This window comes from Leguminivora glycinivorella, chromosome 17 (assembly GCF_023078275.1).
Source record: "Leguminivora glycinivorella isolate SPB_JAAS2020 chromosome 17, LegGlyc_1.1, whole genome shotgun sequence".
Taxonomy (NCBI): domain Eukaryota; kingdom Metazoa; phylum Arthropoda; class Insecta; order Lepidoptera; family Tortricidae; genus Leguminivora; species Leguminivora glycinivorella.
The window spans coordinates 664,458-691,387 of record NC_062987.1 but is presented as its reverse complement, the minus strand read 5'-3'; the positions used below and the strand labels follow the sequence as shown (position 1 = coordinate 691,387).

Genomic DNA, 26,930 nt, shown 5'->3' with positions numbered 1-26,930 from the left:
TATAAAAATACCAAAGTCACTATAAGCGTGCCGTTCAGATTTGAGGAGTTCGGTTCTGACCATCATCAGAAATTCCACTGCACCAAATGTCACTGTTCTGGACGAAAGTGCACGCTGTTCTTATAAAAATGGCAAAGTCACTATAAGCGTGCCGTTCAGATTTGAGGAGTTTGGTTCTGGCCATCATCAGCAGTTCCACTGTACCAAATGTCACTGTTCTGGACGAAAGTGCATGCTGTTCTTATAAAAATACCAAAGTCACTATAAGCGTGCCGTTCAGATTTGAGGACTTCGGTTCTGACCATCATCAGAAATTCCACTGCACCAAATGTCACTGTTCTGGACGAAAGTGCATGCTGTTCGTATAAAAATACCAAAGTCACTATAAGCGTGCCGTTCAGATTTGAAGAGTTCCGTTCTGGCCATCATCAGCAGTTCCACTGCACTAAATGTCACTGTTCCGTACCTAAATGCATGCTGTTCTTTTAAAAACACAAAAATCACCATATGTATGCCTTTCAGATTTGAGGAGTTCCCTCGATTTCTCCAGGATCCCATCATCAGAACTGGGTTCTGAGAAAAATGGGACCAATCTGTATGCATATACATTCAATCAAAAAAAAATTTTTCAAAATCGGTCCAGTAACCACGGAGATATCGAGGAACAAACATAAAAAAAAAAAACATACAGACGACTTGATAACCGTCCTTCTTGAGATATGAGGCGACGGTTAAAAATTAATAAAGTCATGTCATTGATTACGAATCTGATCACATAATTGGATTATCAGATATAATTAGATATCGAAAGTTATAAAATGATGGATACAGGTTACGCAAAAACAGATGCGGGTGAAATTCGGAAGACACAATGGCGTACAAAATCGGAGTTTTGCTGATATCTCTCTTCGTTGGGAGTTTAGGTAAGTGCCTATTCTTGTTTTTTCTAATACTTTATCCATATGTATTTATTTATATATACCAGTACCGGGGTCTCCACACTTGTTTGCTTTAGGGCCAAATGCCACTGGCCACAGATGGTAAATCGTTGATGTTAATTCGAAAAAGCAGTTGCCCTAGACTAGATCCCTGACTGACAAGGTTTTCGAGTAGGAAGACATTACGCTTTAGGCACTGGTCCCATCGCGAGCTAGTAAGCTATGACCTATCGGCTACAAAAACGAACAAAAGATAAGCACTCCCGTGCAAATAAAAGAGACACGGCGATTTTGATAGCTCACCGCTGGGCGAGTAACTATAAACATCGCCGTGTCTCTTTTATTTACACGGTAGTGATTATCTTTTGTTCATTTTTATAGCCGATAGCTCATAGCTTACTAGCTCGCGGTGGGACCAGTGCCTTACTAGAACAATTGGCTGGTGAGACCTACGTTTTTTGACAAGCTTTGCTTGATATGATCAAGGGCCCATTTAGACGGTACGAGAACTCGCATACGAGTTTTATTACATTGCGGTATTTGACGGCTGTGCAAAATTGTATGTACCCTCAACAGCCCGCAATGTAACTAAAATCGCATGCGAGTTCGCACGCCGTCTAAATCAGTTCTGATTATGTTATAAGCACGACACACGAGCTAAATAAAGAATAAAATAAATAATTAAAAAATTAAAAACACGACTGCAGTTTTAAAGCGAACTGAAAAGATGAAAATAATCTTTGGACATGCTGGTCAGTCAACTTGATTAATATAAAATGGAATAATGAGTGTTTAGTCAGGTTCAAAATTAGCTAAATCAAAAGTTAATCTCATGGAGGATATCGTGACCGTACCTGGATATTTTATTTCGATTGCAGTCGGGGGACAATGGAAACTTGACATGAAGGTCCCCCGACTGCAATCGAAATAAAATATCCAGGTACGGTCACGATATCCTCCATGAGATTAACTTTTGACTTAGCTAATTTTGAACCTGACTAAACACTCATTATTCCATTTTATATTAATCAAGTTGACTGACCAGCATGTCTAAAGATTATTTTCATCTTTTCAGTTCGCTTTAAAACTGCAGTCGTGTTTTTAATTTTTTAATTATTTATTTTATTTCTTACATTTTAGTGACCACACAAAACAACCATAATTTTAATATTTTCTATACGTCATGGAGTTGGCTCTTGATATTTTAGCATGAAACATGTAGATAACTTTAACGGCGTTCGCTTTTAGTCACTTGTGTTGTGTGTGTTACTTTTGTTCTGTGCTTAAGCACTGACAACATATCTATTGCATTGCCATAACTCGGCTACAGAGGACAGACAGAATGGCACACCGTAACACCAACACTCTTTCTCTGCGCCCCTACAAAATCGGCGCCCGGCGTTGGACTGCGTGCGTGGCTTCACCCGGCTATGAGGTATGAGGATGCTTCCGGCGCCCGGCCTTCTAGCGCGTGACTCTTAATATGATGGGGCCTTCGGTTCCCGGCCTTGGACCGCGGATGTTGAGCTTCACCCGACTCAAAATATGAGGGCGCCCTGGGCGCCCGGCCATGGATCGCGTGCGTCGGGCTCCGCCCGACTCTATCTACGAGGGCGCCTTCCGCGCCCGGCCTTCGACCGCATACGTCGGGCTTCGCCGGCTCTATGTATGAGGGCGCCTTCGGCGCCTTGCCTTGGGCCGTGTACGTCGGGCTCCGCCCGATTCTAAGTATGAGGGCGCCTTCGGCGCCCGGCCCTGGACCACGTGCGTCGGGTTTTGCTCGACTCTCAATACGAGGCCTTTGGAGGCCGCCGGGGCCGGCCTTTGACCGCATGCGTCGGGCTTCACCGGCTCGAAGTATGAGGGCGCCTTCGACGCCCGGCCATGGACCGCGTGCATCAGGATTCACCCGAGTCTAAGTATGAGGGCGCCTTCAACCGCGTGCGTCGGGCTTCGCCCGACTCTAAATATTTATGAGGGCACCTTCGACGCCCGGCCATGGACCCCGTGCGTCAGGCTTCACCCGAGTCTAAGCATGAAGGCGCCTTCAACCGCGTGCGTCGGGCTTCGCCCAACTCTAAGTATGAGGGCGCCTTCAACCGCGTGCGTCGGGCTTCGCCCAACTCTAAGTATGAGGGCGCCTTCAACCGCGTGCGTCGGGCTTCGCCCAACTCTAAGTATGAGGGCGCCTTCAACCGCGTGCGTCGGGCTTCGCCCAACTCTAAGTATGAGGGCGCCTTCAACCGCGTGCGTCGGGCTTCGCCCAACTCTAAGTATGAGGGCGCCTTCAACCGCGTGCGTCAGGCTTCACCCGAGTCTAAGTATGAGGGCGCCTTCAACCGCGTGCGTCGGGCTTCGCCCAACTCTAAGTATGAGGGCGCCTTCAACCGCGTGCGTCGGGCTTCGCCCAACTCTAAGTATGAGGGCGCCTTCAACCACGTGCGTCGGGCTTCGCCCGATTCTAAGTATATGAGGGCGCCTTCGGCGCCCGGCCTTGGAACGCGTGCGCTGGGCTTCGCTCGAATCTTTAAGTCTAGGTAGATATAGCTTAGACGGGGCTTTATGATCGTATTGTCTAATAAATAGTAATGTAGACAGAGATTTTCTAAATCTGCCCTTGACGGAGCCCCATGTTGTGGGACTCCTATTCCTGTGCAGTTTGCCCATCGGGCATTTGAATATACCTACCGAACCTAAGCTACCTAATTTACGTCAAAATATGCGTTTGGTTACTATGCGTATTTCTTACATTGCTTGTTCTAGTTAGTTAATGTTTCAGCGTATAGGGCAATTTGCCGTTTTAAATTGGTCAATATGCTCTATCAGGCTCAGAATCAATAGCTTTGAATGTAGAATTCTCACATATTTAGAATCTTTTTAGAAAAGTTAAAAGTAACAGCTTCTTGAATCCATACAACAAAATATACGCCAATCCCAGAAAACTACCAATACCTAATGCCAAATGATCTCCACTTACGAATGAGTATTATGCTATGCGTAATGAGACTCATCTAATTGTTATTCGGCCAAAGAAGCGGTCGGTGAACCGCTGTTGGCGTGCCGAAAATCACCGTATTTTTCCTCGAAAAATCAGTCGGTACCTGCTTTGATCTGTAAATCGACGCAGATTTCTTTTTTATCTTTATGATCGTATTTCCTAATAAACAGACGTAGATGTCTACATTTACAATTAAGTTTTTACGTTTTCGACCCTGTTCGCGCGATTCATAATCTATTAACTAGGTCCCAGAATATCACTAGTACCTATTGTTATACCGGATACTTATGTTTTCTAGTGTCCTCTATCTAAAGTCTTCATTCTAATGTCTCATTCAATAATATTTGTTCTTATTACATTTATTTAAGTTACTTAGTTTGAAAACTCTTAATCTCTCAAAACAAGACATATACGCATATAATGTGTATATATTATTAATCGCCTTTCAAAGCTCTTCATTTTGATACCCCACTCGATAGGTTTGCAAAAAAAAATTTTTCAAAAGTTTGCGTATTATGACGTAATACGTCCGCCATATTGAATTTTATGTGACGTAACATATCCTATGTTCATTGGGGTGATGTAAGGATTCTAATGATGCATCATTCATTTAAATCGGTTAAGGCATTCAGAAGTTATGGTGGAACAAAGAAACTCACATACATACATACATACAAACATGAACGCTGAAAACAATACACTCTTTTTTTGGGGCAGTCGTGTAAAAATAGGCAAGTGCAATGGTATCTCGGTACTTAGCGAGATTCGCAATTACAATCCCGATATTTGCGTATACGACGATACTTTTCTACCTATAAAAAATTTCAACTTTATCAGAAACCGGGCAGTGAAATCCAGAGCAAGATTTGACCCGTGAAATCTTATGGATCTGTAAAAACAAAGTCATAAAATTCCAAAATAACAGTGTTTATTTATTTATAAGTCACGTATCGCTAATTAGGTAAGAGTGATTTTTGTTAAGCCGTCAATCGGTAGATAACACTGTTGAATTGGTGATGAATTAGCTACGATAAAAACGCTTAAATGATTAGTCTAACATTGATAATTGATTGTTAATTGATTGGGAGTTTTATAGTTAAAATAACATTGATAACCTTTGAAATAGTTCATTATCGATAATAGGTGACAATTGTAATAATATTTACCAACAAATGATGCAGGTAGAGAATTACTGTCAAAGTGAAATTTGTAGGTAGTCACAATGAATTTACTGTGTGTGTGTGTGGATTGAGTGAGCACCTTCCGAAAATAAAAAAAAATATGCTGATCATTTAGTAAAAGTTCTAAAACAATTGTAAAACGAATCTCTGAATTTGTAAAAAGATAAATCAAAAGATACAGCCATTAACATGTGCTCACTCAGTTCTCACAAACCACCAATGAAAACAGTGAATATATTCATTTAACATATAATATTTATATACTAACATTTAGTAAAAAATAGGCCAACCTACCTCTATAAATATTAGATCACCTAGTGACGTATTAAATTTTTTACAAATAGTTTCTTATGCTCACTCAATCCACACACTTTTGAAAAGCCGAATTTTGATGAAAAACATAAGATTTAGACCGCTATTATATGTGTATAGTTTAGTAAAAGTGAAATGGGAATTTGTAAAATACAAAACGAACCACTAACGTGTCAAGTTTTTTTATAATAAATTTTTGTAAGTGCTCACTCAGTCCACACGTTTTGAGAAAGTTAAAAATGTAAATATCTTACGATTTGTAGCACCTAAGACACTCGAAAGTACTTCAACATTTAGTAAAAATTTTTACTAAATATCCACCATCTAATATTTTATATTCGTTGTCTGGTTTTAAAGATATTCAGACATAACTTTTCTCATACAAATGTATCAAGTAGGGTGACCACACTATGTCGGCTCCTGATTTTCCCCACCTTCCCATTGTCATATTGAGATTGGGGAGTTTCGTTCGTTCAATTTTGATAATATTAAACTAATACATACCATATTAATTATCCATCTGCAAACTGTTTTTAGGTTATGTTCTTGGCCTAGTGATGATGTGTATTGTGCAATTTTTATCGACGTCAGGATAATAACCATATCGACATGCATGCATTAAAAAGGACATGAATGATAATTGGTAAGAAACAAAGAATATAATACTTCACTAGTAAGAAACCAGAACCTGGTAATCTAATCGCGCTAACAGATGAGCGTACCGGATTTGTAAGTGGGAGCGAGAAATAGTTATTCTTTTCTCGCTCCCACTTACAAATCCGGTAAACTATTATCAAAATTGAACGAAACTCCCCAATCTCAATATGACAATGGGAAGGTGGGGAAAATCAGGAGCCGACATAGTGTGGTCACCCTACTTGATACATTTGTATGAGAAACTAGCTTTTACCCGCGGCTTCGCCCGCGTAATAAAAGTATTCTTATTGAAACGTTTACAAAAAATAAGATTTTCATTTGGATCCGTAGGTTTCTTTGTAGGTAGGTTCGACTCTATTGATCGAAAAGTGGTAAACCACTTTTTTGGCTGACTGCACCTTACACATATTACTATTGTTTTAAAAGAAATTCTTGCAATGATTGTAGAATTGTTACACAGCGACCACAGCGTAGGTAGTAGGTACGAATATGTATGTATTTTACCTATATGAATATTTATAGTGGGGAAACTTCATACAACCCACATAGCCAGTATATCTCGACGCTATGGTCGGTAAGGTAAAAAATACTTCCTTGCATTATCGCTTACAATTTTTTCCATTTTGCTTATACTAATTGCAAACGTAAACATATAAAAGGCAAGCAAACAACGATCCTCTTACAGCACATTCAATGTAAAAGTTATTACGGATGCAGGATACTCACCGATGCCTACTTACATACTAATCCCTTCCCACTGAGCCACCTGCATTTTACACTGCCTAGATATCGATTGCCGACCGATTATTCCGACCCCAATCCCTATTCTTATCCCCGTCCGTATCTCTATCCTTGTCCCCGTCCCCGTCCTCGTCCCGTCCCTGTCCCCGTCCCTCTCCTATCCCTGTCCCCGTCCGTCCCCTATCCCTATCCCCGTCCCCATCCCCTATTCCTATCCCTATCCCCGTCCCCATCCCCTATTCCTATCCCTATCCCTATTCTTATCCCCGTCCCTATCTCTATCCTTGTCCCCGTCCCCGTCCCGTCCGTCCCCGTCCCTCCCCTATCCCTATCCCCGTCCCCTATCCCTATCCATAGGGATAGGGATAGGGATAGGGATAGCCCTATCCCTATCCAAATCCCTTCCCTATCCCTATCCCTATCCCTATCCCTATCCCTATCCCTATCCCTATCCCTATCCCTATCCCTATCCCTATCCCTATCCCTATCCCTATCCCTATCCCTATCCCTATCCCTATCCCTATCCCTATCCCTATCCCTATCCCTATCCCTATCCCTATCCCTATCCCTATCCCTATCCCTATCCCTATCCCTATCCCTATCCCTATCCCTATCCCTATCCCTATCCCTATCCCTATCCCTATCCCTATCCCTATCCCTATCCCTATCCCTATCCCTATCCCTATCCCTATCCCTATCCCTATCCCTATCCCTATCCCTATCCCTATCCCTATCCCTATCCCTATCCCTATCCCTATCCCTATCCCTATCCCTATCCCTATCCCTATCCCTATCCCTATCCCTATCCCTATCCCTATCCCTATCCCTATCCCTATCCCTATCCCTATCCCTATCCCCCTATCCCTATCCCTATCCCTATCCCTATCCCTATCCCTATCCCTATCCCTATCCCTATCCCTATCCCTATCCCTATCCCTATCCCTATCCCTATCCCTATCCCTATCCCTATCCCTATCCCTATCCCTATCCCTATCCCTATCCCTATCCCTATCCCTATCCCTATCCCTATCCCTATCCCTATCCCTATCCCTATCCCTAACCCTATCCCGTTCCTGTCCCTGTCCCTGTCCCTGTCAAATTATCATGCTAGGAGGTGAACTTTGAATAATCTTTTCTTAGTGCTCCTCTAAGGAACTTCCGTGTCAATTTGAAATCTCTTGAAAATACTGCCGTCCTATCACTAGAACCCATCTAAGCTGCATATTACCAGTTTTCATTTGGATAAATATTCTTAAATAGGAAAGAATTCCCCATCGACTGGTCTTGGAATCATATTTTTATCATTTTTAGTTACCGAGATACAGAGTCGACATACCTCGCTAAGTGCACTATTTTATAACCCTTTTCAATAGTATAAAACCGCAAACCCACATTTGTCTTCTATAACTTATATTAAAGCGCTTAGCAGTTGTTTATCTTCATAGTTTTATCACACGATACATAACTATAACAACGTTACTTGACATAAGCTTCATAAATTCCCATTAAAGCCCTTTAACCGTGTATTTAAAGACTTTCATTGTAATTTCGGTTACAAATACATCACTAAAACCTAGTTACTGCGCTTTACGGTGAATTTATTACTAAAAAATATTCATAATGCCACACTGAAACAGGACAAACCAGCAAAGCTACGCTAAAACCCCGCTAGTTGTAAAAGTATACCTTCCAAAGTTATTGCGCCAGTCCGACAGTCGGCCGAGCGGCTCGCGCGCAGAAGGTTGTGCGAAGGCTGTAGTGACCGGTGAATGAACATTTTCTCCTTAAAATGTTAAGAAACCGAAGACCAGGTAAGTGTTAAATTTTTTTTTTAAGGTTTTTTTCAAGCACAACTTGCGTTTTGCTAACGTATTATCACACGTTTGCCGCGCAATCAAGAGCCCAGTTAAAACTATTGTGTACAAATAAAGCGTAAACAAAAAAGTCAAGAAATTACATTGTACCATCCTATTGCTATGTAGGCATTGCCATAGCCACATACATTTTCTAAGCATTTATTTACCTTACAATGTTTTAGTACCTATGTAGGTATGGATTACTTGCGCAACATTATATTACCGTCAAGCTGATTTAATAATGCAGTCAAAAATCAAATTAATTAATGTTATTTCTTTTAGGCTTGTTACGAACTTCAGGATACAAACGATAACAGAGATCTGCGAATAAAACGAATACCGAAAAACCGACCACAAGTCATCACACCAGCAGTAAGTTTAATAAATGTAGAACAGAAGGGGATTGCTCAACTCGATCTTTACCAAGGAACATTCTATCGTTGTGTATTGTTTCAAGAATTTTTGAGATTGATACCTCAGAATTCTTTGCCTAACTTAGCCACGTCGAACGTTTCTGCTTTAATTTTCAATGCTGACGAAAATACATCAATTTTAAAACTCCCTTTTACTGGTCCAAGCTAAAACCGTTGCTGACGATCATCGAATTTGGGTTTATCCTTCGTTGTAACAAAATCGAACAAAGTTTACTTCATTAATCATTCGTAAAATGCTTCTCATCTTGATATAAGGAAAAAGGTTTTTGACTATTCTGTCGCAGACGCATTGAAATTACAAGTGATGACTCGAAAGAAGAAGAACTCTATACCTAGCATGTAAAAATTGTAAAATGACAACATATGTATCATCCAAAATGAAGCTTTATCTTGATTTATCCGCTCCAATTCATACAAACAACAGAGAAACAGATTTAAATTTAACCTAGTTAATACAATTTTAAGCAATGATGCACCTGATTTTACCAGAAATTGTTAACAAAGATCTCTATATTGATTCTAGTTTAAAGAAAAAAAAAAGATGTATGATATATAAGTATTCTGCTGTACCAATTCATTCAGACCCTTCAAATCCAGAAGTTTAGATACAGAAAAGGAGGACTGACCTACACATAAGTACATATAACCATTTATCGATGTAGAACTACCTTCGATATAGAGCACTACACTCGTAATATTAATATTAATAATACAACTGTCGAAAACCAAACGCACAAAAAAAGAAAAATAAATTTTAAAAAGAACGGAATCAAGCGGAAAGAGAAAATTATTATGTCAAACAATCCTAAATGTATTTTGAATTTTTGAAGTATAAAATAAATAAAGATTGCTATTTTCACTTGCTTGGCGAATAATAAATGAAATCCGTGTTTCTTTTTGTAAGAACTGCCAATGTCAACCGTTTTTAACCTTATATAACTCGGTAATAAAAACATTATTTTAATAGTGTATTATAGTAATAATACGAATAACTTTGGATATCCAAGAGCGACACCTTTCGCCGTGTCGGTATAGCAAATTGATTTGTTGCAATGTAAAAAGCGAATTTTATTGTTTCATATTTATGTTATGTTAGTTTTCACTAATGTTAGAATATTATATTAAGTTTAAATATGTTAATTTGTAACATAACTTATAACGAGGTTTTTTATGCATGCAAATAAATGGTTAGAATATCATACAGTTGTCTTTTATTCATTTAACAAATTGAATTGCTCTTGAAACTTAGTGCAGGTACTGCAGGTAAACGGGACATTGCTAAAATGATAAACTCCTTTTAAAAAGAATAACAATGCTAAAACCTAGTAATCGTCGCTGGTTTGTCATATAGCGGGCTTTTAGATTAGGAATGCATACAAATTATTTCGATGTTAGTAGTCATTGCATAGCTTAAAAACGGTTACAGCATTTTTTTAGAGCATATACGATAGTATAAAATTGTTTAGTGTCTTTGCGGTTATTAAGCTATGTTTTTAGATTATTATGCAATGCTCAGTTACGATTACTATAAACACGTAAATTTACTTTGCCGTTATTAAGCCATGTTTTATGTATTATTCAATCCTAAAAAACGGCTAAAGTATACTTAACCGTGTTTTAACAGTAAAATCATATATATTTTAGGAATTATTTGCATAACTTAAACACAAAATGGCGAATTTCTAATAAATTAAACAATATTTAATTAAATTGATTTTAAATAATGTTAGCGTGAATTTAGTTTTAATTTAAGAATAAAAGAAATCTGGACTAAATCGACACATTTCTTAGAGATATGGGTTTTTATGTTTTTTGCCCATATCTCAAAACTATCATTTGTGGGTTAGATGGGTTTTAGTGATAGGACGGCAGAATAATGCTATATTTTTTTGATATTTAAACCCCATTGCACCACAACAGGGGAGAAGGTATTTCACTTCCGCCTCGTTAGATTGTAAAAACGTTGTATTTATCGTGATCAGCGACCCGATAAACCATAAAAACGATACCCATATTGATTTTTTGACTTTATCACCCCCTTTTCACCCTTTTAGGGGTTACATTTTCAAAAAACCTGAAACACGTATTCAGTCATATGTCTTAAAGAATCTTCCTGTGAAGTTTCGAATAAAATAGTCAAACTAATCTTGTTTCCCCATACAAACTTTGAACCCCCATTTGACCCCCTTAGGAGGTGAATTTTGGAAAATCCTTTCTTAGTGCTCCTCTACACTATATTAGGAACCTACGTGCCAAATTTGAAATCTCTAGGACCAGCGGTTTCGGCTGTGCGTTGATATGTCAGTCAGTCAGTCAGTCAGTCAGTCAGTCAGTCAGCTTCTTCTTTTATATATTTAGAAGTTATGTCTGAATATCTTTAAAACCAGACAACGAATATAAAATATTAGATGGTGGATATTTAGTAAAAATTTTTACTAAATGTTGAAGTACTGTCGAGTGTCTTCGGTGCTACAAATCGTAAGATATGTACATTTTTAACTTTCTCAAAACGTGTGGACTGAGTGAGCACTTACAAAAATTTATTATAAAAAAACTTGACACGTTAGTGGTTCGTTTTGTATTTTACAAATTCCCATTTCACTTTTACTAAACTATACACATATAATAGCGGTCTAAATCTTATGTTTTTCATCAAAATTCGGCTTTTCAAAAGTGTGTGGATTGAGTGAGCATAAGAAACTATTTGTAAAAAATTTAATACGTCACTAGGTGATCTAATATTTATAGAGGTAGGTTGGCCTATTTTTTACTAAATTTTAGTATATAAATATTATATGTTAAATGAATATATTCACTGTTTTCATTGGTGGTTTGTGAGAACTGAGTGAGCACATGTTAATGGCTGTATCTTTTGATTTATCTTTTTACAAATTCAGAGATTCGTTTTACAATTGTTTTAGAACTTTTACTAAATGATCAGCATATTTTTTTTTATTTTCGGAAGGTGCTCACTCAATCCACACACACACAATTTACTGCCAAATCTGAATCTCTCGATAGAGGACTAAAACTTTTAGAACATCACCATAAGTTTTGACTATTTGAATATGCTTTACCTGATTGTCCAATATGAGAAGGTATAATTAGTGTTGGCCTCTAACCGACTATCAGACAAAGGTGTGGCGCCATTTAATAAGCATATATTTTTAGATTTCTGAGTTTTTTTCTTCAACCTCATTTATCTTCAACGGAGTTATAAGTACATATACCTATATCTTTTTTAATCCGCAATAAGTCCTTAGCCTGAACCTTAACGCAATTCCATTTCAAGAAATCTTTCTTTTATGAAATCCTTTCATTTTCTTTCTCCAGCACTCCCTCAACCGCAAATACCAAAGGACATGTCCGTCTTCTTCGACCACACGGACACAAATGCCCGTATCGTGGGAGGCTCGGAAGCTGCAGAAGGCAGTGTACCCTACATGGTCGCCATGTCCCAGGGTCTACTAGTCAGGTCTTTTATGTGCGGGGGCTCTGTTGTTGGCCCGAGGCTGGTGCTGACGGCCGCGCATTGCAATGAAGCTGCCTATTCCAATGGAAGTCTATCTACGTAAGTGTATTATTCGTAGGCGTTAACCCTACCCGGGCTGGTTTCAAGACCTTTCTATTTGATCGGCTTCAAGTACAGTCACCGGCATAAATAAGTGATGATTTCTGTACTGTCGCTTTTAATCGTTTGACAATTTCGTTCATTCCAAACACGAAGTTAAAGTAACAAGGTACAAGAAAAATTACTTACTTACGCCGGTGACTGTACCAGATGTACCAGATATTCATCACAGGCATCAGGAAGAGTAAAATATGCAGTTAGAACAGAATGCACTGTCTTGGACTGTGCTCATAATAACGGCCCATGGTCGTGGACTTGGCTTACTGCTTACCAAAAGAAAATGTGAATGTTTTTGTGAAAAGAATAATCTAAAGACGAGATAAAAAAGAGAACTTTCATCTTTCCAGGTCTCTCCGCGTGACCGTGGGCACCAACCGCTGGAACCTCGGCGGGCAAACTTATTCCCTGGATCGCAACGTCACCCACCAGCACTATGTGAAAGAACTCAACAAGAACGATATCGGACTGCTCATCACCACGACAGACATCGTCTACTCGAGCACCGTAAGGCCTGTGGCGCTCTCGTTCGAACAAGTTGGCCCTGGAGTGCCTTCGAGGGTGGCTGGATGGGGCAGGGTCAGGGTAAGTTTACTACAGACTAGTATTTTATCGAAATGACAACGCAGAGATGTAGCCCCAAGTGTCCCAACTCACCAACACAATGTGGAGAAGATTAGAAAGAACGACATCGGTGACAGGTCTACTGATCACTGGATCATTTGAGCAGGTCGGCGCTGGTAATCCTGGTATGGCATCGAAGGTCGCAGGATTAGGGCAGGATTACCTAACCCATGAACGTTTGTCGACTGTTCATTTAACCACGACGAGCAGACGCAATCGAGCTTTTCTAGATTCACAAGAGGCTCAAGAGGTCATGCAGGCCGCCGACGGAGCGACAACTGTGTATCGTGAGCATCGGCAGTAGGTACCGGATCTAGAGACGTTTTCGAAGGGGGGCAAAAAGTAAATAATGTCAAATGTGCCGCCCTTAACGAAGTTCGAATTTGGCACCCTTCTTAGACTTGGCGCCCGGGGCAAGAACCCCGGCTCGCTCCCACCTAGATCCGGGCCTGAGCGTCGGATTACAGGTGGAATCATATTTACCAACACGACTATTCCAGCAAACAGCCATTTTGTGGGTATATTGGAATATGAGTACTTAATCTCGACAGCTGAAAGCATCTTCTTCATCGATCGACACTGTTAGATGTGACTTGCTTAACATGATTTTCTGCGGTAGGATTTACCGACGGAGCCTTACCGACTATTTTTATAGGGAGACAAGTTTTTTTTTCTAACAAAATATCATCCTCCATTTTCCACAGGAAGGAGGAGCTATCTCCACCTTACTGCTGGAGCTGTTGACTGAAACTATCGATGACCAGCTCTGTGTGGAAGCGACAAAGCTGGCAGCCATAGAGTGGAAGGAAAGGTACAACCTGACCACTCCTGAAGTGGATCCAGCCCTTGAGATCTGCACCTTCCACTCCCACGATCATGGAACATGCAATGTAAGTTTCTAATTCCTTTGTTCTCTTAGCTTTCCTTTGGATCTTCTTCTTCCTCGGTTCCTCATGGCCGAGGGTCGCGACTCGCGGCCATATAAGCTCGTTATTTTGTGCACCAATGTTCTCCATTCAGCACGGTATTCGCAGTCCTAATAACACTGGTTAACATTGGTTTTGCCCATGAATGATGAAATACAAAAATAGGCAGTACTTGGTAAATACTAATCATCAATTATAATATTACAAGTGTCTTAGCTCGAGTTATCGAGCTATGCAAGTTTAATCTTGTATTGCGTTCGCCGCACTCTCGCAAGTTTCGACTTGTTCGTTATTATAGCACGGCTTTACTTTACTAGATTTAATACATCATAAAGAACGTTAAGATTGCGCTGGCGTTCGCTATCAAACACCGTAAAAATACAATTAGTGTATGACGTGGTAATAGCACTGTAACTAGGGCTGCCATCTCGAATTTTGCCAAACCCGGACAAAGATACAAAAAAACCCGGACATTTGGCGTAAATCGCATTTTTTCCCCGGACGAGTCAGAATTTATATTTATTTACTCTTTCATTTCACACCATGTGTAATTTGGGCATTTTCGCGAGAAGAAACACTGTTTTTCCTACTCAAAATCACGAGGCCTTTCGATCTAGGAAAAAAACCGGAGACAAAAAAGTGGTCACAAAATTGTCTATTATTTTGCGTACTTTCTACTTTGTAACCGCTGTAAAAAGTGTTTGAAAAATGGTAAAGGAGTGGAAAAATTAAATTTGGGGCGCTTTTTTTTACCGAAAGGGCTCGTGATTCTGAACAGGAAAAACATTAAAGTTACCTTAAAAAAAGTTTTGAATCTTTTTTCGCGAAAATGCCCAATTTGCAATAAACAATAACGAAAACAAAACAATTTTTCTTACAAAAAAATTAAATTTGTCTTTTTTTAGGTTAAATTTGTCTTTTTTTACTAAGTTACTAGGTTAAATGGGGGTATCGTTAGAAAGAGCTCAAATTGCACATAATTATCAAAACTATTTCTTATAATTTTTTTTACAGAAAAAAAAAGAATTTTGAAGGAAAATGTTAAAAAATACCGCTCTCAACGAAAAATTGTGAAAATTTTACGAAACATTGGCTTTATGCTAAAAATTACAGGAAAAAATAAATTGAGTGTGTATCTTAGAAACTGTTTTTTAATTGACAAAAAACTTTTCAATTTCAACTTTTAATTTTACCACCCTTGCATATACATGTTATACTTCCATATCATATTTCAAAATTATACGAGATTTTACCTAAAACATTATCTTTCAAATAAAGTAAAAATTGTCGAAATCGGTTAACATTATAAAGAATTATCCCTGAAAAACCATCGTATAATACAGGTCGCGTAAATTAGAGAATTCACCGAGAGATGGCACTATAATATTATACACAATAATGCTCATTAGTTAGTTACGTGGTTACGTGAAAAGTGTCCGGGTTTTCCCCGGACACTTCTTGACTCCCCGCCCGGACGGCCCCCGGACGGCCTCCAAACTAGGACAAATCCGGGGAAACCCGGACGGATGGCAGCCCTAACTGTAACATACAGCAACATCTTAAGTGTATCAAACAAATTTTGTTTTTAGTTTTTATTGTGAAGTTTGAACTAAAACTTTGCGAATTTATATTTTTGATATGCCTCGTTCCTGTGAAAGTACCTAATCCTAACAATTTTTGTTACGTGTGTGGTAAATTCACTACAAAAAATACGAGCGAAAACTTCAGTCCCAGAATCTGTCGTGCTTACGAACTTTATTTCGGAATACCCACAGAGTAGTAATAGAACAGAGGGAGTCTCACTGAAGACCGGCTGTGACCCAACAATGGCGGACGTTTTTTTTTTAATTTTATTTTATGGCTTGGTGGCGACTTTTCAAGCCAGCAATGGTAGACGGTTTGCGATGTGCAAACACGATTTAAAATCAAAATAATTATAATTCAGGTCAAAAGAAAATCAATTCTTCACTTAATTTAACAAAAATTAATTATTTTAATGGAAACTTAGAAATATCTTGTTTTTAACAAATAATAATGACTCAGTGCGCCGTGTGCAAACACTATTTAAAAAAATACTGGTCACACTCTTGTTTTGCAGTTTGTTGGTTTACGATTATGAACATTAATTAATATTGTGATTTTACGCATAATAACGCGATAAAGTATTAATTTACGCATGAAAAGTTGCTCCGTATTATTTTTTCTTTCGATTATTGTCATTTTTACACAATTTGACAACGCATGTAGGCATATTTTCTTATTTTTCTGGAGATGTTTTCGCCACGGGCACCTCGATCCGACTAACGGGAGATTAGTGGATGAGGTCATAGACAAAGCTATCAATGTGGATGATGGAATCACAGGTTTTTCTTCGGAGTTATCCGTCCATAGAATTATAGGTTCATGGGAATACCAGTAAAAAATCAAGACAAGCCCTGGGTTCCGCATGTAATATGCTCGAGTTGTGGTAAATACTTGCGAGATTGGCTATCTAGCCGCCGATCATGTTTGCCTTTCGCAACACCGATGCTGTGGAAAGAACAAAAGGATCACATTGAAGATTGTTATTTTTGCATAAATAAGACAAGGGCTTAAATACGCGCAAAAAGTTCAGGCATGGAACAGCGATACCAGGGCAAATGGAGTCCTGTTATGTTAGCAGACTACTGCTGGACGTTGAAGAGAGAGGCTGTAGATATTATTTATAAACGGAAAAGCAATATATTAACTCATTTTTAAATTTTATAATATGTGATTTATGAATACATATATAATGTTATCTTAAGTCAAAAGATTTTTATTTGATTCCACAAAAAACGCGAGCTAACTCGACCTTAAAACTTACATCAAAATGTATGTTTAGAGGTATTCTTTCGCAATTAGCACAACTCATTTCATGGATTAACAAAACCTTAAAATTTGTTAACCAGTGTAATAGGCGCCTGTGATAATCCCTAACAGGCCTTCTTAACGCTGTCCAGCCAGCGGGTTGGTGGATGGCTACTCCCCCGTCCTCCATCCAGTATGCCAACATAATACGTTTTTGTTTTCCTTTGGTTACACAATATCAATTTGCACCTTTAATTCGTACAGACATTGAAATGGACAGATTTTGAAACGAAATATTTTTCTTCCTATTTATGATTTCCTGGCTCCCAGCCTAATATAATGTTGATGATCCTGTATTGGGCCTAAGAATGGTAAGAGCGTGCGACTTTCAATCCGGCGGTCGCGGGTTCGAACCCTAGCTCGTACCAATGAGTTTTTCGGAACTTATGTGCGAAATGTCATTTGATATTTGCCAGTCGCTTTTCGGTAAAGATAAACATCGTGAGGAAACCGGACTAATTCCAATAAGGCCTAGTTACCTTTTGGGTTGGAAGGTCCTAGCAGTCGCTTTCGTAAAACTAGTGCCTACGCGAAATCTTGGGATTAGTTGTCACAGCGGACCCCAGACTCCCATGAGCCGTGGGCACAGTATAAGGACGACCCAGTAGTAAATCTCCCGCGATCGGTGTTTGGGTCTTTCGCACGCGCCGCGCCGCGCGCGACCTTGGCAGCGCCACGCAGCGCGGCGCGTACTGGCACTGGCGCGACCGCGATCGTTCGTTCCCACACACAGTGTGGGATCAAACCTCATTTTTGACCATGGTCTTTTTATTGTAAAAACCGGTAGTCTAGACTAAAACAATGCTACGACTAAAACTCCCGAATGTCAAATATGACTAGTTTACGAGAAATTATTTTTTGAAATTTAGGGCAAATGTACCCGAAAATTGACTAAAACTCAAAATATCCTGAGAACGGTATCGATTATCAAAAAACACTTTTAAGAGAACTTATAGAACTACCAATATTTTTGTTTAAACGTCCCATATAAAATCCCCATAGAGTAATTAAGCACACCATAATTTCTAGATCATATGGAATTGCTTAGTGCAAAAATTATAGCATATAGGGAAGCTAATCACCTTTCAGTAAAAAAATAAAAGAAATGCTAATATACAGGAACTTTCGAGAAAAAAAATCAAAATCGAAAATTACTAATTTGGTTCTAATACCGATATGAATGATGCTATTACCGTGCTGATTGTTCCATACGATAGTATATTGGTAGTTCTATAAGTTCTCTTAAAAGTGTTTTTTGATAATCAATACCGTTCTCAGGATATTTTGAGTTTTAGTCAATTTTCGGGTACATTTACCCTAAATTTCAAAAAATAATTTCTCGTTAACTAGCCATATTTGACATTCGGGAATTTTAGTCGTAGCATTGTTTTGGTCTAGGCTACCGGTTTTTACAATAAAAAGACCATGGTCAAAAATGAGGTCTAATCCCACACTGTGCCACATGTACAGTCAACCAATTGGAACCCTACCCTAGGCCACTCTACAACCATGTCAAAATGACAAGCAGTAAGAGATTTCTTACAATCTGATGCACTCTGATGTATAACGTCACTATGACATATGTAACATAAATATTTACCATAAAATAAAAAATTGTGTTTTTAATAAATTAATTATAAATAAGTCACTAATTTAACTTCAGCGCCCTCTCGGGATAAAATATCGAACTAACAAGCCCGCTCAAGGCATCCACTCGCGCGCACATACGTGTTAGCCAAGTAGATAAGGAGTTAGTTACAAAAACATCCGCAGACGATAGCTGGCGCGCGCGTCAGAGTCCGACGTTCTTTTCTAATACGAACAGCGCCTGGGAAACAAGACTGAAAATTGATTTTTATAAAATGTGGTTCACCGGAGGTCCCACCTTGCAGCCTGGGCGGTTAAAATGAATAGTCGTAACATATTAACATAAAAAACCTGGAGAAAGCACTACTTTGAAGAAAATTAATTCCCAATACTGTAAGTACCGCTACTTAACCTCAAAACTATACATAGCACGTGTCAGCTTTGCAAGATTACTTTGGTTCTACAGCTGGGTTTCGAATTGTTATAGGGGTCCTTGTGTCGCTATGAAATCCTGATCAATTGCACGAGAGAATGCCATAGCTGATGGGAAATGAACCTCGGACCGCATCCTGTGTTTGAGCTTGCTTTCCACCTCACACCTTAACCCTGGGACCTGCTTCCTGAAGGCATCAGCGTCAGCGTACAGGATTCCGTATGTGTAATTAAAAAGTGATTGCATTGTTAGTTAAGCTTAATTTGAACTTTATCTTAACATCAGTGGACAATCTTCAAAGAGTGACTGTGACGTAGTATATCCAGAATTAAAAGGCTTTCTCCAGCATATTCGCAACTTTTATTTACATCACAACCCAGTAAGGCGCCCTGAGGACATATTTGAAAGAGCTCATGCTAACCCTGTGCGAACCGGTGAGTAACAGCAATCAGCCCAATTTTAACTGTTACAAAGTGGCTGCCCACCGTTTGGCCTTAAACTGGAAAAACTGAGTTGTGATGATAAATAATTATCTGGAAAGTTATGGACTTAAAGTGTTAAAATAGCGAGTTTAATTTTATAGTTTAAGGTTAACCACGTGTAAGGAAGTGTAACTTAATTTTACATAAAACAAATTTTACTATATTGTGTTAAAAATAATTGATATTGAATAGTCTCAGGCGTACAAGGAAATTAATTTTACTTAATAATTTAAATAATTTGGCTCAACTTAACTTCATCATCCTTGAATACCTGTGACTACATTAATACCTACTGTACTAAACTTAATATAAGATGTCTATCCATAAGTATATTGATTATTTGCATAAGGATGAATTGGTATATGAACTTGGTGTACTTGGTGTATCCACAGATAGTGATGTGAACGTGGATGCCTTGAGGAAGCGGATCCGCCAGGTCTACAAACTAGCAAGGAGAGGAAGCATGAGGGGAGAACCGTCTGGAACACCGGATGCGGCGTCCGAGCTCAAGCTTTGCAGTCTAAAGATCGCGAGTCTAGAATCAGAACTTCCGGAACCCAGCAAGGTAGGAGACCGAAGACTTCTTGTAAAGCTTTCACGGCGTGCTAATTATCTTATAGATAGGTTGGCTAGGATATCAGAAAGCAGTCCGGATTTAGAAAAATTGCGGAGTAGGCTAGTGAAAATCCTGAGTATCGTAGATCCAGACGATAGTGAGGCAGACAGTGAATATGAGGATACCCAAGCGCCACAGTTAAATCAGACCGAGGAAAACAAAGTCGTATACGTTAGGGAGAAACCAATTAATTTAAATACACTCAATTTAAAATATGACGGAACCTCGTGTGTGAGAGTATTTGTTGAGAGATTGGAGGAATTTAGGCAGGCTAGAAACATTTCAGAAAAACAAATGCTCGTGGCTTTCTCGGACTTACTTGACAAATCGGTGCTTAATTGGTATAGGAACAATAAAGATAACTTTCAAACTTATAAACAGTTGTTAGAATGCCTAAAGAGAGATTTTGATATACCGGATTTAGATTATCAATTAGGCAAGGAAATAAGGCAACGCACTCAGTCTAAGTCCGAGACAATAGTAGTTTACCTGTCTATCATGCAAGGTATGTTTTCGCGACTTACCACTCCCTTATCGAGTTCTGAACAATTAGGGATCCTTATGCATAACATACGTCCCGAATATATTAAACATTTGGCACTCCACAACATAACTACAATAGACGAATTAAAACATTATTGTAAACAGCTGGAACTATCACGCGCACGTGCGGATCAATTTGATGAGCCTAACTTCACTAATTTCCGCATTACAGCGGATATGCATACAAAGCCCGTGTCTAAGACGTTTAGTAAACAGGTTGCTGCACTTAACGTGCCAAGTACTTCAGATCAATCTTCAAAAAGATGTTTTAGATGTAATGGTACAAATCACTTTACTAATCAATGTAAATCTAGAGAGGTAGTATGCTTTAAGTGCGGTAAAAAGGGTGTTAAGCGTCCGCAGTGTGAATGTAGCCTTAGTTCAAAAAACTAGTAGTGCCGGGACTAATCGACGCGACTGTGCCTAACGATAATAAGCCCGTGAGACGCATCGAGGAAGTCCTGTTTAAAAAACATGATAGCGATAATAGACCACATTTAAAACTTAAAATATTTGAATTGGAGGTTTTTGGATTACTTGACTCGGGTGCGTTTTGCTCTGTGTTAGGGGCAAACTCACACTTAAAGTTTTTGGAATACGGTTTCAAACTTAATCCTTCTAAAATGAATAATAATGCTAGTTCTGCCTGTGGTACGAATTTAGATCGTATTGGATATATATCTGTACCTATAGAATTCAATCACATGCTTAGAGTGATTAATTTTCACGTTATGCCGAGGGTAACGACTCCGATAATATTAGGGGTGGATTTTTGGTTAGAATTCCACTTAGCGGATGAGTTAATCTCAAAACTTAAGACAAACTTAGATTTCGAAGAACATGTGGATTCGTATATTTCGTCTGTCTCGCCTAACAACGGTTTAGAAGAATATGAGTCTCTGTCGGCACAGCAAAAAATAACAATAGACGATTTAATAGTAAAATTTGACTCAATTAATACGAATAAAGTAGGTTTAGGCCGTACGGACTTGGCGACTCATACTATCAACACGGGTGACTGTAAACCTATCAAACAGAGATACTATCCTTTGTCTCCTATTAAACAACAAGCTTAAGAAAAGGAACTTGATAGGATGTTGAGCTTGGGGGTAGTATCACCATCGCAATCTGGTTGGAATAGCCCGGTAGTCATGGTTGAAAAGCCGAACGGCGACTTAAGGCTGTGTTTAGACTGTAGAAAGCTCAACTCAGTATCTAAGCCGGATGCTTATCCACTGCCATACATTACTAGTATATTGGACCAACTTAGAGATGCTAAATATCTCTCATCGATTGACCTATCTGCCGCTTATTGGCAGATACCGTTCGATAATGAGCTTTCAGCTGAAAAAACTGCTTTTACAGTTCCACGAAGGGGGTTATTTAATTTTAATGTCATGTGTTTTGGCCTTGTGGGGGCTTCGGCCACCATGCAAAGGCTCATGGATAGGATATTCGGTGCGGAGTTTGATAATAAAGTATTTTGTTTTCAAGATGATATCATTATAATATCGAGCACGTTCGATGAGCATGTAAAATTGTTGCATCGTGTATACGAAAAGCTTAAGAATGCGAATCTCACCATAAACATGGATAAGTCTAAGTTTTGTAGGAAAGAGCTTAAGTACCTAGGATACCTTGTAGACAGACATGGCTTGCGCATGGATCCTTCTAAAGTTGACATAATACTGAATTACCCAACCCCGTCAACGGGGAAAGAGGTTCAGAGCTTTTTAGGAATGGCAGGATGGTATAGACGGTTCATTAACAACTTTTCCAAAATAGCTAGACCCTTGAGTAAATTGACAAGCAAAAAGGTTCCGTTTGAATGGTCAGATGAGGCTCAAGAATCATTTAACCATTTAAAAACCGCATTAGTCAGTGCCCCCATACTAAAATGTCCCAATTTTGACTTAGATTTTACTATTCATTGTGACGCATCCTCATACGCAATAGGTGGAGTTCTCACGCAGACTTATGATGATGTTGAACATCCGGTCGCGTACTGCAGCCGAACACTTAACAAACACGAAGTTAACTATAGTACGTCTGAGCGTGAACTTCTCGCAGTGATATTTGCGTTAGAACAATTCCGACAATATGTTGAAGGTCAAAAATGTAAAATCGTTACCGATCATGCATCACTCTTGTGGTTCTATAAACTTAACAATCCCACAGGGCGGTTGGCAAGATGGAGTATGAGATTGAGCCAATTTAATTTTGAATTAGAACACAGAAAAGGCAAGTTAAATGTAATACCTGACGCACTTAGTCGTATAAAGATTGAAGCGATAGGGTTAATGACCTCAACGCCCTCGAGTGACAGCTGGTACAATCACATGTTCAACAGATGTGAATCTAATCCGCGCGCATACCCTAACTATCTTGTCTCCGATGGTAAACTTTTTAGGCACACGAAAGGCAAGTATCAGCTGACGAGCGAGTATGACTGGAAGCTAGTTATACCTAAAGATGACCGGTTAGAACTCATAAAAAGAAGTCATGACGATCCCACCAGCGCTCACCTAGGTGTCTTCAAAACTCATAAACGCTTAAGCCTTCATTATTACTGGCCAAATATGTATAATGACATTAAAACTTATGTTAGAAACTGTGAAATTTGTAAAATGTATAAACCCGTGAATACGGCGAGACCAGGGTTAATGGGTAATCCAAAAGAATGTAGCAAGCCCTGGGAGTCCATATGTGTGGATTTACTTGGCCCTTTTCCCCCCTCAAAAAAAGGAAATACCTACTTAATAGTATGTACTGACTACTTTAGTAAGTACGTCATGTTGCATCCTATAAGGAAAGCAACAGGCGCTTCAGTAGCCCAGTACATAGAGGATAAAGTATTTCTAGTTCACGGTGTTTGTAAAACTATTTATTTTGACAACGGTCCACAATTTGTTAGTTCTCAATTTAGGCAACTGTTGCATAGATATGAAGTCCCTAATATATATGCAAATCCTAGATACCATGCCCAAGTGAATGCCGCGGAAAGGGCGATAAGGAATGTGGTATGTGGAATCGCATGTTACGTAGGTAACGACCATCGTAGATGGGACGAAAATATAACGAAATTACAATGTGCACTCAATACTGCAACAAACGAGACCACTAAGCACACACCTTATTTTCTCGTTCACGGCAGACAGTTCACTAGCAAAGGTAATTTACATCACTTAAACCATGAACAGCCCATTCTTAGGTCAGAAGTTACGGTCGGAGATGCTGATGCCTACGGGGAAGGTTTAAAAGAATTGGGGACAATATTTAAAAAAGTACAGAAGTATATTCAAGAATCTCATGTCAAAAACACAAAACATTACAATTTAAGAAAACGTCACTTAGAATACAAAATAGGTCAAATTGTATACAAACGTACTCACTACTTATCTAATGCACCAAAGAACTTTACAGCCAAATTGGCACCTAAATTTCAAAAATGCGTAATCACGGCAAAGTTGTCACCATTAGTTTACACTTTAAAAACGCTAGATGGTAAAAATCTGGGAAATTATCATGTCAAAGATATACTGAAACAAGACGATATCGCGTGACGGGAACGTCCTTAATACATTAATAATAAGTGCAGATTGTAAGATATGATGTATGAATGCATTTTCTAAATTAATCACTAGTGAACCCTTTGGCTATAGTAAGCTGTGACAGAGATAAGAATGGAATGTAACTTGTTATTACCGTAAACATGCCACATCTGTGTGCATCGGACCCAATGTTTACGATTACGCGATATAATTATTAGCCTATCGGTCATGAAATTAATAAAATACTTAACATAATAGTACCGGGAATCTAGAAAGTAGGTACTTTATGATAAATCTTGATTTAAAACCTTAAGCGTGTATCCTTATGAATACCAATACTTACTTAAATAAGACACGTGTCACTTGATCAAACCATGGTTTATTGGATCCACCTTTTACTTAATTGAAAAAAAAAAAATATAGTGAATACCTAAACACAACGATAAGGTGTATAGGTAAGTTTTGAACAAGTAGTATTAAACTTTATGAGCCCAACTACTTAAAACGTGTTGGTACTCGTCTTTAATTATGACGTTGGCCACGTCTTATTTGTAAGATTAGTAGGTAAGAATAAATACTTTAATACATTAAATTGTTAGGTAGAAAATATAGTATTCAGGCGGGTGGTATTGCATGTTCACTGTCTGCCAAACATAATTGTCGTTTAACGTATACTTAGCAATAAAGTTAGTACATAGTAAATATTTACGCATGAGAAAATAGTCTTGCCTAAATGCCTATGCATAATAATATTAAATTATCAACAATGTACATACAAATATAGATATATGAAAAAAAAGTTTATTCGCTACGAAAAACTTTTTAACCCAACTGGAACGGATGTGTAACATAAATATTTAACATAAAATAAAAAATTGTGTTTTTAATAAATTAATTATAAATAAGTCACTAATTTAACTTCAGCGCCCTCTCGGGATAAAATATCGAACTAACAAGCCCGCTCAAGGCATCTACTCGCGCGCACATACGTGTTAGCCAAGTAGATAAGGAGTTAGTTACAAAAACATCCGCAGACGATAGCTGGCGCGCGCGTCAGAGTCCGACGTTCTTTTCTAATACGAACAGCGCCTGGGAAACAAGACTGAAAATTGATTTTTATAAAATGTGGTTCACCGGAGGTCCCACCTTGCAGCCTGGGCGGTTAAAATGAATAGTCGTAACATATTAACATAAAAAACCTGGAGAAAGCACTACTTTGAAGAAAATTAATTCCCAATACTGTAAGTACCGCTACTTAACCTCAAAACTATACATGGCACGTGTCAGCTTTGCAAGATTACTTTGGTTCTACAGCTGGGTTTCGAATTGTTATAGGGGTCCTTGTGTCGCTATGAAATCCTGATCAATTGCACGAGAGAATGCCATAGCTGATGGGAAATGAACCTCGGACCGCATCCTGTGTTTGAGCTTGCTTTCCACCTCACACCTTAACCCTGGGACCTGCTTCCTGAAGGCATCAGCGTCAGCGTACAGGATTCCGTATGTGTAATTAAAAAGTGATTGCAAGGTTAGTTAAGCTTAATTTGAACTTTATCTTAACATCAGTGGACAATCTTCAAAGAGTGACTGTGACGTACTATATCCAGAATTAAAAGGCTTTCTCCAGCATATTCGCAACTTTTATTTACATCACAACCCAGTAAGGCGCCCTGAGGACATATTTGAAAGAGCTCATGCTAACCCTGTGCGAACCGGTGAGTAACAGCAATCAGCCCAATTTTAACTGTTACACATAGTTCTACAGTAGCCTAGGGTTCCAATTGGTTGACTGTACTGTACTCTCTGCACTTCGCTCGCGCAGAGCGCTACTCAAGGACAAACCGCGCGGCGCAAAATTTGTTAGAAGAATTATTACTGGCTTTAAACTGTGATAGTACATTACATCAGAGGCCGGGAAAATGAGGATTTCCGGCCAAGTGGGTATATACGGCCGAGCGAACGTGCGAGCGAGGCCGGATAGGGATACGAGGCCGGGAATCCGTTTTCACGCCGAGGCATGTATAGTGCTTTTCTCAAACATACAATGAAATAAAAAAAATGCTCTAAAGGACAATATTTTATAAAAAAAAGTTACTTTGCAGGCCTAGGCCTAAAAAATAATATTAAATCCCTTTACAGTCCTCTCGAGTTGTTGCGCCCAAAAAGCGATACCTCCCAGCCCATTTTAAGGAACGTAAAGACAATATTTCATTGCATGTTTGAGAAAAGGTATTTATTTGTGTAATAAGCATAGCTACCTACGAGTATTTGTTCCTTTGATTTTAAGATTGTCTTTTCTAACAATTATATTGTCTAATTATGTATTTTTTTTATTTTAGGGTGACTCCGGCAGCGCCCTAGTCCGCACAGACACCCAACAGCAGATTGGCGTCGTGTCTTGGGGCTTCCCTTGCGCCGCCGGCCACCCAGACATGTTTGTTCGAGTCAGCGCGTATAGAGACTGGCTACTGTCCAACGGCGTTTAAACACAAGACACTATATGATCGTAAGGTTAATAAATTCATTTAAAATTA

The 26,930-nt window shown here is 39.0% G+C and overlaps 1 protein-coding gene across 1 annotated transcript; it reads left to right on the top strand.

The window, feature by feature from the left end:
• The first annotated feature begins 824 nt into the window (after positions 1-824).
• LOC125235230 (chymotrypsin-2-like) lies at positions 825-26,930 on the top strand. Its single transcript, XM_048141717.1, has 5 exons — positions 825-923; positions 12,451-12,688; positions 13,096-13,330; positions 14,074-14,259; positions 26,736-26,930. Exons 1-5 carry the CDS (start codon positions 872-874, stop codon positions 26,880-26,882), a joined length of 858 nt encoding a protein of 285 aa, XP_047997674.1. The 5' UTR covers positions 825-871; the 3' UTR covers positions 26,883-26,930.